The sequence below is a fragment of the Rutilus rutilus genome (genome assembly GCF_951802725.1).
Source record: "Rutilus rutilus genome assembly, chromosome: 8".
Classification (NCBI taxonomy): Eukaryota; Metazoa; Chordata; class Actinopteri; order Cypriniformes; family Leuciscidae; genus Rutilus; species Rutilus rutilus.
Genome location: NC_140222.1, coordinates 22,962,224 through 22,978,330, shown reverse-complemented (window position 1 = coordinate 22,978,330; position 16,107 = coordinate 22,962,224). Strand labels below are relative to the sequence as shown.

The following is a 16,107-nucleotide window of genomic DNA, read 5'->3' as shown; positions in this document are numbered from 1 at the left end:
TTTTTTTTTTTTAAAAGAAAGTAAAATACCATGTGATGTGGTATATTTATGTACCAAAGTATTTCCATCATTATACCACGATACTGCCACAATACTTTTCTGTAAGGAATTTTCATCACAACTGCTTTTGGTTTTGTTTATATGCACAAAAGCACTTTAAATCAGGCCTGTGTTATCATTCATCATGTTTTGTATGAATCTATGTTTCTGCTTGTGATATATGAGCTATCATGCGTAAAGGAAACACTATTAATGCGTGTTCCAGTCAGACGCTGCTGTAATGAATCACTTTCACTCAGCCTTGTCTCGACGTAACAACAAAGCACTTTCACAACTCACACAATTAATCAGGGCCACAGTTCGTTTTTGTAATGGTCTGGATTTATCTCTGCAATAGCTGTCTGTCAGAAACGAAAATACCGCCTCATGCTCTTGACAGAAAAAAAGTGTGTGTTTAGTCTGCATTCACACAAAGAGAAGACGGCGAGGATGAAAGAACGAATATTCCGGCCTTGACTGAGGCTTGTCAATGTGGCATTTCTATACCTGATCGACAGCTTTCACGTTCAGAGTTAATGATGAATAGTGTTCATCTGAACCACATGGAGAATATTTGATGCCATATTTGTCTGAGGAAAGCCACATCTAATGTTTTGAATGGTATAGGTCAAAGAGCTTTGGCCATCTCAGTGTGACTTCATCTACACAATACACAACTGAAATGAAGGAAATGATGCCTATATTTCAGCTCTAACTGCATAAGATGAAGCTAGAACGCTCTGAACTACAGGCCCGTGGGGTTTGTGAATGAAGACTCCGGAAAGGGCTGGGTGAAGGTCATCTGAAGGTCATTTCCTTCCGCAGGGGGAAGTGACCCGAAACCGCATGAATGAATTTGAGGAACACACAGGAAGAGATCCGATGCCCAGGGCAAAGTCACACTTGGAATGTAATAAGGAATGAGTCATTAGGAATGAGACGATGAATCTCAAACACATGCCAGCTTATATACATTAGTATAATGTATAGCATATATATATATATATATATATATATATATATATATATGTGTGTGTGTGTGTGTGTGTGTGTGTGTGTATATACATATACACATACACACACTCTGACATCCCCTGTATATGTGTGTGTATATATATATATATATATATATACATACATATATACATATACATATACACACACTCTGGCATCCCCTGTAGTTGATGACCCACAAGACAAGCAAAAGGAAAATATTTCATATCAAAAAGATCCTTTTCATTTTATTTTTGGATTTATTTTGAAGGGAAAAAAATATATAATTCAATAAATATTATGGCAACATCAACAAAACAGACATACACGGACCTCAACACACAGAAGGCATTAAAAAAATTACAGACATCCTACATTAGGAAACATTTTGTTTTTGTTTTTTATAAGCACGTACACATTTCTCAACATTTACACACACCAAAATTTGTAATACTGTCTATGTGAAAACAAATTTGTGACACGATCGAGAAATTTCTCTCTGACCCATTAAAAACAAAGATAAATGAAACAAAAAGGTTTGTTTTGCGCCAGTTTAAACAAAAAAGTGCAACTACAAACATGCAGCAAATGAGATTTTGCAGCTAGCTTCAAACTTCTGAAGATTTCTGTTTTGAGAAACTTTAAGCACTACAACAGCGGAACGCATATTCTTCCACGGCTCTGCAAGGCAATATACCGAGTCACAAGAAATGTTTGTTTTGAAAGAGAAAGAATGTGCATTAATCGCTTTTTTTCTCAATCCTCTCGCGTGTGTTCAGAAGCAGACTGCATAGTTTAGTAGAGAGAGGAGACATTTTTTTCTTAACATGCCCTTCGAAAAGCATTATTTTCATTCTTGGCCTGGGCAGATAGAAGCGCAGGTTTAATATGACCTTGAAATTGATATTTGATTGTTTATTTAACATTTTAACAATTGTGCTTAAACAAAAGAATGTCACAAAAGGCACAATTGTTCATGTAACATTTTACAGATAACGACTTTAACAATGAAAAGCTAGTCGTGTGCTTGTTCAACAATCATTTGTTACTGCAATAGTATTCTTATGAGGCGTTCACACTGACAGAGATTAAATCACTGGATTTTGCCAACTTGCTATAAAATTGGTTTCTAGTATGTGTTTCTACACAATGATCAACCAGTAGTTCAAAAACTGACTTGTCGTTTAGCGCGGTTGTCTAGTTTAGCAAGATTTTGTCAGAAATATTTTTTGACATTTTCAGAGGAAATGCTTAAATAAATCAGCATGCCTAACAGCCTTTTGTGCAGTCCCGCCATTATTTTTGGTTCAGATTTGCATGAAGTTGAACTGCATTGCATTGTAAACGGTCTCTCTAGCTCATGAGACATCAAATCACCAACTCTCATTGCAAATTAAAGACTTCCAGATGTTTTGTCCCTGCAAATCTCTGTCAATGTGAATGCCCCTTCAGGGATAAACCGAATGCAAATGAATACTAAATGATCGGCTCAATTCTCAAATGTCATATTTGCGCTTCCATATAACGCGGAACCATGTTCTTACGGAACCGTGAAAGAAATTCTCATTCGATCCACCAAAAGCCCTCAAACACACATCCATCATGCACTCCAGAACGTCAAACATTGATTCATCCGACTTGAAAACCTTCCAGTTCTTTGGTTTTTCTTTTTCTGAATCCTAATGAACCGTAATGTGATTATGAGGAGTTATACAGAAAACAGTGCGAGTTCAAATATACCAGTGGCGTATCCATGGTGACGGTTTTAGCTGAGCTTAGCATTAGAAAACGAAAACCACGCACACACACAAACTCGTGCTCTTGGTCTACAGAAGAAACAAAAACAGACCGAGAAGGATCGGAGGAGGAAGTGATCCGTAACCACAGTGATACACTCTCGTTTCATATCCTCGTTAAGCTGTACAGACTCGGAAAGAAAGAAGCGAGAGTTCAGAATTTCGCCATTATGAAAGTCATCTTCCCCTTCGCTGTTTCGTTGCACGGCCATTAATACCAACTGAAATGTGCATCTTTTAAAAATAGCTGTGAACCAAAGCTCAGCGGAAACACTGGACTCAATGGTTATGTGATTCTACTTCCTCCTTCCTTTCCTGCAGCAGAAGCTTCCAGAAGGAACCCTCCAGAGAGGAAGCAGTTTCACATCCAGGAGCAGGAAGGAAGGCCTCCGATCGGCCGAGAGGGTGGTGACATCCTCCTGCTGAGTGGATAAGTTTAGGAGAGGTGGTTGGGGCTGTACTATGGGTTTACGTCCACAAGCTGGAACCCTCAAACCGGAGAGACCTTCAAGGACATCGAGTAAACACTCCCGCTCTCCACTTTTGCTTTGTCTATGGAAGGAATTCCAGACCTTTCTTGCTTCCACAGTTCACCCTCACCGTTTCCCAGAATAAATCTTTCCCCCCGAACACCTTGCACTACATGACCGTGCAACTCTTTGCTTTGTCTTTGCGTAGGTCTGTTGCAACGGCAGTAAGATCTGGCCGACTAGGCATGTGTGAGATGCGTTTGGTGGCACGTGCCGATTTGTTGCGCTTGATGTTTTTGTTGTTTTTATTTACACAAGCCAACGTTGCAACGTGGAAAATGTCCCGCACGCTGTTCTCCGACTGCACTGCGGAGCATTCGATATAAGGTGCGGAGATCTGCTTAGCCATAGCTGAACCCTAAAAGAGAAAGAGGACATAATGAGCTTTGATCAGCAATTAACAGTTCGTGAAGTTCTACGATTACTGCTTGCAATTTCATCAAAATTAAGTTCAGCTTTGAGCACTGGAAGATTTAGCTCTTTATCACCCAGACATTTAATGGAGAGATTAGATTAGTAACCCAAACCATTGCAATGTTGCTGAACTGCCTTTGCTGCTAAACGTAATTACTGGTAAAGTAATAAGATAGGCGTTAGATAACGAATTAAAGATCTAAAGTTGAGCGTCTCAATGCCGTCCATCCAAATTGCAAATGCAGTTTAAAAGAGAACCACCCACCTGATCGTAGGACACCGGCGTCTGTCTGTGATTGGACAGCTCCACTAAAGTCGTGAGGTCCGTTCTAAGGTCTGACTTGCATCCGACGAGGAGCATCTTTGTGTTAGGACAGAATTCCTGAATCTCTCCTTTCCACTGTGAGAGAAAGACACAAAACCAACATGGAAAGATGAAACCGACTGGCCTTGATCCAGAGGACAAAAGACAAGAACAAGTGTTTCCTGTTTCCATTCTCTTTGCGGATCACGTTCCATCCCATCCCTTTTTTCATGAGCACAAGAGTATTAATCTTCCTTGCTAGAGGTGAGGCACATACTTCCTGCGGGGATAAAGCTTGCACTGTAATGACTGCTTTTCAGGGTGTGTATCTGTGTGTGCTTCTTCCCAACAATGCTACAGGTGATCTGCATTCCTGTCCTTCCCAAACAAAGCATTTTTTGTTTCGGTGTGGCATTAAATCACCGGATTTAATCTGGCGGGAGACAGGCGGGTACAACACAGCCATACGATTGTTCACACAGGAACACGGACACCCTACATTCCCTCATTCCCATGATCCTTTTGTGCTCACCTCTGGCTCCCAGAGGCCTCAAAGTACTAGCTTATTCCAAGCAGGGACTCACGTGCAGCCTGATCGTATTTCCGATTCTGCGACCCAGTTTTCAACCGTTTTAAGACAATCGGGCTGAACTTCCACTCACATGGTCTGGTTAATGCCAGCATAATACTATGAAGGGGGGCCTAACCGAGTGAAACAGAGCCATAGGCCATTTCAGACACCTGACCCCAGACTGAGAGTCTACGAGAAGACATCCAACCCTACCAAACAAAGGACGACTTTATTGGGATGCAACAAAGAGTGGGAAGAAAACAAAGGACTTGTAGAAGAATTTCTCTGAATCACAGTCAAGGCATTTAAAAGCCAATTAGACTGTTTGGAACCAGCAAGGTCAAGCCTACGGTTCGATATCCAAGAAACTCACAAAATTCAGTGCACCACACCCGTATTTTGCACCAAGACGTCAACTACTTAGACAATAAATCATTTTTCTTTGTCATCAATATGAAAGGAAGGTTGCATGTCTTTAATCAAGACCCTCAGGTAGAGCCCTAAAATCTGATTGGTTGATAGCAATGTCATTCAATCCCTGAAACCTAGCTCTAATCCTAAATTCTGACAGGTTGATGGGAACCCCAACCCCAGTCCTAAAATCTGATTGGTTGGTATCAATATCATTCCAGGAACAACAATGGATGTTAATAAAGGAATATCCTAGTTGTTTAGCTCACATTAAGTGTGTCAGCTCAGTACTACTGGTTTAAAAATGTTCACCTTCTTTAGGACACTGTCCAGGGTTTCCGGCCGGCTGATGTCAAAACATATGATGACGGCGTCCGAATCTGGATACGAGAGTGGTCTGACGTTGTCATAGTATGGGGAGCCTGTAACACAAAAAGGTGGATTGGTCAGGAAGAACAAGTTTGCTTGAACATTTGCACGCTCAGAGAACTGAAGGAGGATAGTGGTTCTGTCTGGAGGGCAGTCAAAATATTACTTAACCTCATTTAACTTTCACTCAGCGACGCAGTACAGACAGTAATTTGAAAGCATTCATGAATTTTTAAACCATTGAAGCTCCTCTTCAGACACACTAAACATGAAACTTTTACAGATAATTGCACGCGTTTGCTTTCCAGAAGGAATGAAAAAGCCTTTAAATTGGTTTTTATTCAAAAAAAAAAAAAAAACTCAGTACACAGAACACTTCCAGTTCTTTGTCACTGGTGCAATGCGGATAGTTTATAGTGCAAAATTATGATTGATAACGATTTACACAAGCACAAGACACTTCTTCAAATCCCTAAATCAAAGTATGAGCAATAAAAATACTGATGCTTGCCTTAGCAATGGCAGTTAATAACTAGACCCTTGCCAGATGTAGCATTTCCCTTCCTGGCTAAAACCGGAGATGTTTTTCTTTTTGAGGACAGTACAATCCAGGATTTACTCTGACAGAACGAAGCATTCCCACCCATCGCTACTCTGCCAGACACGGTATGTAAAATCCACACCGGACAAACACATTTATAACGTGCCAGATTCCAGGACAGAAGTGGTGTTTACGAGAGAGAGAGAGAGAGAGAGAGAGAGAGAGAGAGAGAGAGAGACAGAGGGAAGGGAGGGCTGTTTAGTTTGACAGAATGATAATTCACAGTGCCAGAAGTTAAGTAGAAAAATGTGAAGTTAAAAACACATGCAGCCGCAGGACTTTACAGCTCATATTCCAGCCACAGCCACAGGCCAAAAAACAAGAAAACAACGAGGACAACGTTTTACGGTTTCACGTGATATATTTGCCTTTTATTATGGTTAATTATTTAATCACTAATTTGTAATGTCAAGTAGTAACTACATCTGTATCTAGATCTAATAATCAGTTATTTTGAACAAAAAAACTATACTTGTTGTTAGTGTGGCCTTCTGCCTTTTCTGAGACACACAACAGATGCCCACACACAAGCATATACACACTCTCTGCTGCTACCCCCCAAACAGTTTTCTCTCTAAACAGCTCACTAAACACATTATTTTATTTCTCTGTCCAGTACACACATAACAAACCAAAACCCCGCTGAGCGTGTGTCTGTACAGTATTTGTGTAAGTAATAGCTAACTGCAGTGACACACACACTTGTGGGACAACATAGCTATCACGACACAAACTGTGTGTGTGTGTGTGTGTGTGTGTGTGTGTGTGTGTGAGGGATACTGACAGCTGATGGATTCCCTCTCTAAACATGTGGTGACTACAACCACGTAAAAGCACACACACAGTAAAGAATTCTTGGCCACTGGCATTTTTTGGCTTAGATCCCTCACTGTCTTCTTGATCTACATCAAAACAAAGCAATAAACAGAAACAATTCTCCAATTCTGCAATGTGAATATAAAGCGTAAACTAAGCTATACAAAATCCGCCTGAAAATCCCTTGATGAGTTGCTAAACCACTATTACAAACTTTTACAAAAAGGTCTTTTCGAACTCCACACCAGTACACAAGATCCTCCTGAATGTAATTTCCTCCTTGACTAACAAGGTAAGAATAATTTCAGAGAACATAACGGTTCACATGGCAGGTTTTTTTTTTCCCTGACGGCCCACCACACAATAGCTGCTTTGTGGAGTACGAGAGCAAACCTTTCCTCAAAGGAATGTTAGGCATGCGGGCCCAAATCGCCGAGGTTAGAAATATGATCCAACCGACAATAGCTGACCAGCCTTGAGGAGTAGGTTTGAGAGAGCCTGTCCCGGCAGGAGCCCATTCAAATGATCCCGGGAACGTTTTGTTTTCGGGGGTTAGGTGATAATGAGGTCTTCCCTTGCTGATAACAGTCAAGGGTTGGATTAAGAAGGTTAGATAACAACGTCTTAGGTCAAGACACTGAAAAAAACATGCAATAGCTGAATGATACTTATTTACAAAATTTAAAAATAAGTTTTTGAATGTATAAAGAAGATTAAGCAAACACTTAGATTCATTTATAATTTAACCTCTAAATCTACAAATTCCAAATGCAACCTCAAACGCTTAAGATTTATCTGTATTTCAACAAAAATTGACTATTTACCTACTTAATAATTGTCCCTGGTGTAATTCTGCAGCTTTGTTTTCATTGTCTTTCATCAAAATGTTACTAGATTTGTACAATTTGCAAGAAAGAGTGGACAAGTGTGCTTGCACTGTAAAAAAAAGTTGCTGCCTTAAACATCCAAGTTGATTGTACTTAAAAATGTAAGTCATTTCAACTTAAATTACATTAAACTGACTTTTAAAATGAGTTGAATCTTGTAAAACTAAAAAGTACAACTAAAAAAGTTGAAAATTGCTTTGATGAGTTAAAGCAATGTAAAAACATGTTGTAACTTATTGATCATATCATTTTTTACAGTGCATGCAAAAACAGTGCTAGGGTCTGGTGCGTGGTTTCTATAGAACTGCTAAGTGGTTGCTAGGGTGTTCTGAATAGGTGCTAGATGGTATCTTATTGGCCAAAGTCAAAGAGCACCCAACACCCTAAGCCTCTAGGATATCCTACTAGTAGTGATTTTTGACCATAAAGAACCACTTTTCAAGATCCAATCAAATTTCAATGAATATCAAGCCACACCTTTCATTATTTCCCAATGAATAGCCTATTTCAGTGTAAAATACATCACATTGCAGAGTGTAAATGTGTTAGGTAAGTTGTTAGGCTCTGTGCTAGAGATTCACATTACATTTTTGTAATGGAAGGAAGTATCTATTACAGCCCACAACCTCAGCAATCTGATCAAGGAGTTTGATAAAACATTTCAGCTGCAAAAAAGTGACATCTCACAAGGTCACCCAATCAAAGTTGCCAATTCAAAGACGAATTGTCTCATGACAACGTATCTTTCACCGGCCCAAGGGCCAAAGAGATCGGACGCTTGAGGAACAATGGACTGAATTTGGCACTATAGTTTTCCGAAACAATATGCTTATTGTAAAAATGTACAACTCACAAAGGAACAAAACGATCCCAGAGCAGTGTGCATGTATTGATTGATCATGGTCTGACTGGTGGATAAGGATCCTTTCAGACAGGCATGTCAAGATCCTGGCTTCAAATCTACAGGGGGTTTCTGGTCAATAAGTGTCTGGAAGAGCAGAAATGGGGGAAGGGGTCTGATTCCGCAGAGGATCGGCTGTTAGGGGATATACACATGCATGCTCATGGCCATCGAGAAGATCAGAGAGCGCGCGGTCCCTCGTCACCGGTAGTGTAATCCTGACTTCTTGTGTTTCGTATAACACACAATACATGCACATACACAATTGGGTTTCAGATTTAGAAGGCCTTACTAAACCCTAGAATCAATATACTCAAGAAACCCCTAATGAAACATTCATGCGGTGGACTGACGACGGCACTTTGACATTGAAATAATGAACAAAGATTGCTCGGTTTTGAATTGCCGTAAACAGAAATCATTTTAACAAACGCAACAATGGGCGACAGTCCTAAAAAAGATATTACGCAAGAATTGAGCTCAATCAAAACTAAAACAAACAAAAAGAAACACATTTGTATTCACCTCTTTTGTACTCGACAAAAAAACTCTAGGTTGTACTTTCTCAAAAGCGAACTGTTTGAATTTGGAATGGTACGCATGTATTCTACTGTATCAATGGGTTCCATGGCGGATCAGTGACGGATATCGCCAGCTGAATGGTGAATGGGGTCGTGACTCAACAGCTGATTGGTGGACAATGACAAGAGCAGTCAGCCTCTTGGTTGACGGGGGTGGCAGCTGTTGGAAACAAAGCAGCAAAAAGAAGAGATGCCAAGAAACTATCCATTCGGGCAATTCTAGGAGCAACCCCCGAATTCATCGATTGTTCCCAAGGAAATAAATGTACGATTATTTGAGGGCAAATGCACAAGGTTGCCTAGTCCACATTGTCTCTTTCTTTCATTATCTGGAATGTGCTCAGGTGTGTTTGGAACTTGTTAAATCCCGGACTTAGGCATTTGAGAGGAAAGACCGCACACACGCTGGGGAGACCTTGGAGCCTGTCTCTGACACAATAACTTACACAGTAATGAACAGCAGACTGGAAGCCCACAGCCTGAAACAAGCAACTAACTACATATCCAAACGTCAGTACCAGACGGGCGGCCCTGCCCGCAGACGCCTACCGCAGACATCTGTCAGCTGAACACTTTCCTGTACCTACCTACATCACAAACCAAACTGAACTGAACCACCATGCATTGAATTATCATCAGATATAGCTCTAATTTGAGCTTAAAAATGGCTCTTGATTGAGAAAATAGTTCTGGATTTAAGCAATAACTCTAGATTAACACTTGTCTCAAGTAATTCCAATTTAGGACAGACTATTACTCAGGAAATTGATCCAGATGAATCCAAATGTTGGAATTTGCTCTCAAGATTGTAGCACATTCCTCTAGGGAATAGCTCAAAATGTTATGTTTAGATTTATAATTTAGATTCAGAAAATGGCAGCAGATTTTACTTTAGGTTATCTCTAGGACTGATTCTACCATGCGATAAACGAACTAGCATGAATGCCATTTTTTACCAATGCTGGTTCATGCTGTTCACAAGTATCAAGTTTTGCTGGTTAAGATAGTTAAGAAGCCTAGACTCCAGCATATCAGCATTCAAAAAGCCTTTTTGCTCTGTGCTAGCCTTTCAGCAGGTCAAATTAGCACATGGTTCTTGATTTAGGAAATGACTCCAGACTGGCACATGGTTTTGGATGCAAGAAACTGATTCAGATTGAGAATACAACTATAGCAACAGGAATTTACTATTTGCACATGGCTGAAAAGACCAGCTTAGCTGATTTGGTGTTGGTCTACCTGGCCAGGCTGCAAAACCTAGCTGGTAAAGTTAATCAAACAGCATTTCCTTCCTGGTTTACCCATTTAGGAAGCTTGGTGGCTTAACATATACATGGGGAAGGAAATATTTAGCACATAACTGTTCATTTCAGACCACACACAGCACCAAACAACTTAAAGCCCCAGATACAGGTCTGAATGCATTTACCCCAGATCATAGCTAAGCTCCAAAGAGGCCACCGTCTAAAGCAGTCTGTCTGGCTGGATGCTTTACAGGGCCTGTGATTACCTCCAGACAGCAGGTCTGATCTCTCCTGGGTGATCCGGGTGCAAGCTCTGGAAACGTACCAATACCCTACATTCAGACGGAGCGAGTCAAGACCCTCCTCTAATTTGCCTATGTGGTAACGGCTGTTTGGTTTTGTTAAACGTGTGAATTGCAGCACGACCCCAGCTGTGGCAACAGTTTTGGTTTCATTTGTTTATCCAAAACATCACTTACAGCGACATTCCCAGTGATACCATCCTAACATTCCTTAAAAGTGAGGTGTCCGCGGATCATATTCCACAGATGGGTGGAGTGTGTGAGAGTGTACAAGCAGGGTGTGTGTGTGTGTGTTATTAAACGCTTGGCAGGCTGTCGTACTGACTCAACGACCAAGAATCGCTCATCCGTTCAGAATAAGAAAGAAAAGCTATTAAACAAATCCAGATTTTCCTCCAGGCATAAACGTAAGCGCTAACAATCACATCATTACCCTGCACAACACACTGATGCATCAGAATGATGAAATGTTCACTGGCTTTAGGAATAAACACAACAAGTCTGGACATGTCTTGAAAAAACATCTCGTAAATAAAATACAACTTCTGAAGCTTCATAGGTAAAACACTGACTTTTTAAATTGTAACAAGGCCTGCATTTACTGAATTCATTGTATATTAACAGCCACAATGTTCACAACATTATGGCTTTATATAGTGCATATATATCTATATATTTACGCTGCATATCAATATTCCGGGTGTTTTCAAAGGGGGTCTGTGATGCCACTGAAGGTAATTCGCAAATTAATGTTTGATCTAAAACACATTTTTATTATTATATATTAACTTATTCAATTCCAAATAAAACTTAAGAAGCTAAAGTTCAGCATGAATACAATAAAATGGTAATATATGCATAATTATAGACCACACTTAACACACAACACTCAATTTTATAAAATATGTAACAAGAGGTCCCGCTCTGGTTCTCTATTCGCCAAAGGGTCCTGAGAAGGGATGAAGACCCCTGTACTACAGCATATATTTAGTGTATGTTGCACTTTATAATGCAACACATTTTAACTAAATGGTACATGACAAAAACATGATTTGAGACTCACCTGAGGTGTCCCACAGGCTGAGCTCTATTCTCTGCTTGTCAATCTCAAAACTTGCGGTGTAATTCTCAAACACAGTGGGCACGTAATTCTAGGATAAAGAAATATGAAAATTGCAAGTATTATCAAACATGTCTATTTTAAGAGATTAAAATGTAGATAGATAGACTACAGAAATGAAAGCACATGCCCAAATCTAATAAGGCTCAGTTGCGCACCCACTGGATTTTACGCATCTCACCTCTGGGAAGCAGTCCTTAGCAAAAACGTGGAGCAGAGCGGTTTTCCCACACTGACTGTCCCCCACGACCACGATCTTACATTTGAGGCTCTGACTCGGATCCATTCCGGGCTGAAGGGACAGTTTCTGGATAGATCTTCTCTCCTTCATTGATTGTTTTTACGCGCAAGTCCGCGGAGGAGCACACACGCACAGCTTTCTATAATCACTCTTGGAAAGGTGCGGATTCCCTCTGTCCGTGTTCTGATCTCTCTCTCTACACGCTACACACTCTCTCCCTCTCTTGCAGGGATATACATCAACTGCTTGAATTACAGCCCTCTCACTTTTTGGGTATGTGCTGTGTTTTATATGCGCCTGGTAAACCAATGGCTGTCCTTGAAGACATCCTGAGATCCTCCCCTTTCCTTCAGCAGGGAGAGGGAAAGAGCGCATCCTACAGGCCGTAATAAATATGAATTTGCTTTCAGCTCTATGAAGAGAAAATGTGATGCATCTCCAATGACAAAATGCTCGTTTTTTAGCAGTAGTTTAGTATGATTTCAAACATCTCGTTCCAACTGTCTTGAATATACATACATTTTTGCCCTTCAAAACTACATAACAACAATTCCATCATCATCATCATCACCATCATACAGAGATGTGTTAATGATGTAATAAGAAATTAATAAAAATAACACACAAAAAAAGACACCTGTGCCATTTCTGCTGTTTAATGTGCTGACTCAACTTTTTTCTTGTTATTTAAAAAAATAAACCTACACTGAAATGTGTGACAACTTACCCCGGTTGACTCTATAATACATAATAGACACTATAATACCTTCTGGAAGACACAGACCCAGCGTATATTTATTTGCTATACACATTCATTCCATCAGCAAGTCATTGGCTCTTACAGTAGATGCTGTAAACTTGACAGCATATATTGTTCTGTGGTTTGACAAATGAATTTTTAAGAGTAATACTCCATGTACATTCTTCTCAATAAAATAATGACAAAAATTCTGTTTAAAATATTTTAGATGTAGTATTTCATGCTATCTTCCGATATATTATATATTATATTTCATTTACACAGGAGAAATGTGAAGTAATCAAAAAAATCATGAATATAAATTTGACCATAGGAGCAGGTGTGTGTTTAAATGGGACACACACACACACTAAACTGATCTAATAATCATATCATGTTGGCTGTAGAGCAGTTGCCCAGGTGCGGAGGCACTGGAGCAGAAACAGCCCTTCTGGAAGACAGGGAGCCAGCGTATATTTATCTGCTACACGTTACATCTGCAAGTCATCGGCAGTAGATGCTGTGAACATGTCTGTCTGACTGAGAAAGTGAGTGAGAGAGAGAATGAGAGAGAGAGAGAGAGAGAGAGTGAGAGAGAGAATGAGAGAGAGAGAGAGAGAGAGAGAGAGAGAGAGAGAGAGAGAGAGAGAGAGAGAGAGAGAGAGAGAGAGAGAGAGAGAGAGAGAGAGAGAGAGAGATTACTAACAGACAAAAGCACCAAAAAGTACCATGGTACTATCATGCTTGTTTGGACATGCGCCAAGGTGATAGATAGATGGATAGATGGATAATGGATAGATAGATGGATAGATAGATGGATAGATGGATGGATGGATGGATAGATACTACAGACAGACAGTCAGACATATAGATAGATAGATAGATAGATAGATAGATAGATAGATAGATAGATAGATAGATAGATAGATAGATAGATAGATAGATAGATGGATGGATGGATGGATGGATGGATGGATGGATGGATGGATGGATGGATGGATGGATGGATGGATGGATAGATACTACAGACAGACAGTCAGACAGACATATAGATGGATAGATAGATAGATAGATAGATAGATAGATAGATAGATAGATAGATAGATAGATAGATAGATACTACAGACAGACAGACAGATAGATAGATAGATAGACAGACAGACAGGCAGACAGATAGATAGATAGATAGATACAGTAGATAGATACAGTAGATAGATAGATAGATAGATAGATAGATAGATAGATAGATAGATAGATAGATAGATAAGATAGCTTTTATATTGTCTTCAGTTTATAGATCTCATTTATTCTCTGTGAAGATATACTGCCAATATAATACAATGAGCTGTGTGTGTGTGTTGAGGGAAGGTCATTGTATATTGACACACATTCCTTCAAGTTTGTTTCCGTGAAATGAGAGCAAATATTGACCCAATGTACAGCTAATAATTTGAAATCTACCTTGCTCCTGTTTCCAATGGTAACTGCATGAAAACCGTCGCCTGTAGCATCCGTCACACAGCTGTAACATCTCACATCGCTCTGTGAGGTGAAGCGCCGCGGTCAGACCTGTCTGTGCACATCCCATCTCAAAGATCATTAGATGCGTCAGCAATGATGCTAATTAAATCATGATTTTGGGAGTCTAATGAAATCACCTACGCACTTGGTAATGCCATGTTCTTCCTGGTCAAAGGTCAAAGTCTGAGAGCACTGAAATAAACCCGCTTAGCCATCCTAGCTGAAACACATAAAACAATGTACATATTCACAAAATAGAGTATCCAAACTACACTATAATACTGAACAATTAGCACAACTATCAGTAATGCTAAACAACTTCTGTGTGGTAGGCATCTTTATCAAGCTTATCCATTTGCTATCAGATTAATATCAAATAAGGTTGAGGTAAAGATATTATATTTGTATCTAGAGTGTATATATATAGTTGTTGTTTTTTTGTTTTTTTTTAAGTGTAATGAAAACTCTTTCCTGAAAATGTTAGTGATGTTAAGTACCACTATGTTAACATCTTAAGTACTTTCTAGGGTGTTTCTATGTGATTGCTAAGGTGTTTTGGGTGTTTTATATGCAGGTTGTTTACTAGACAAACTCAGAAGAGATTGCTAACGCTAACTATTAGCAATAGCAATAGTGAAGCTAGCCTTAACACACCAGAAGTGATTTGATTGAGTATCTGTCCAATTTAAACACCTTTCTGTTGGTTTTATCACAGTAAGCGACTTAACATACCTCATACTGTTATTTGTTTGTTTATCCGTCATGTCCATTGACTTGTGTTTAGTGATAATGGCAGATTGTCATGGTTATTCTGCGATGCACGGTGACAGTAAAATGGCCCTTTTCTTCTTAAATTGCTTTCTGCTTCACAGATCTTTCTGTCAATAGTCATTCAGGCAGACACGCTGACATTTTCCTCAGACTAACACTGCTCAAATCCTGCTCGCTTTAAACTGAAGATTCATTTTACTCAAGTGGAGGTGACTGCGAGATGAGATCAGGACTGCGATGAGGCACATTGAAGGGAGAATTTCAAACGTACATCACTGAGCGACAAGTTGATACACATAACATAAGAGAGAACTGTGGGAAAGGTGTTGCAATTTGACATTTCCCCTGAGAAAGACCCTCTAACTCACACACACAAACACACACACAAACACACACACACACACACACCTGTTGGCCGGTCAACTTTAAAAGGTGTCGGCTTGCACTGGGAATGGGAAACAGATCTATCACTTCAGAGGTTTGTCAGTGGGCCGTTCCAGTCTTAACACACAGAATTAGTAGTAACTTGAGATCACAATTGACACCATTTACTTTCTACACAAGTATTACAGTAATACATTCTTAATTTCCACTGAACTTTACCTCAGAAATGTGTCACATTACGGAATGTATTTGTTCCAAATGGGAGTTAATGCTGTTCCGCTTCACGTTGTCAAGACACAGAATATAATGAAGACAAATTTCAACTACCATACATTCTACTCACTTTAAATGAACATTTATGGGTATAACTATATGATCTTATGCTTTTACATCTTATTGCTTTGTTTGTGCTTTTAGGGAGTGCGTAGTACAGAATTATCCTGCGACTGTGGAATGAACCAGAAGCATTTCACAATTATTCCACCTGTCAATCACAGGGTAAGTACAAAAGACCAAAACATGTCCCTATGCTCAGTTTTAAGTCTGTCTTCAGAGGCTGAACTGTTCATTTA

General features: G+C 39.7%; 1 protein-coding gene across 1 annotated transcript; it reads right to left on the bottom strand.

Annotated features, from left to right (window-relative positions):
* Positions 1-1,256: 1,256 nt before the first annotated feature.
* On the bottom strand, positions 1,257-12,384 carry rnd3a (Rho family GTPase 3a). Its single transcript, XM_084416768.1, has 5 exons — positions 12,061-12,384; positions 11,823-11,910; positions 5,371-5,480; positions 4,038-4,172; positions 1,257-3,716 (listed from the first exon to the last, which is right to left on the bottom strand). Exons 1-5 carry the CDS (start codon positions 12,208-12,210, stop codon positions 3,468-3,470), a joined length of 732 nt encoding a protein of 243 aa, XP_084272894.1. The 5' UTR covers positions 12,211-12,384; the 3' UTR covers positions 1,257-3,467.
* Positions 12,385-16,107: the final 3,723 nt, after the last annotated feature.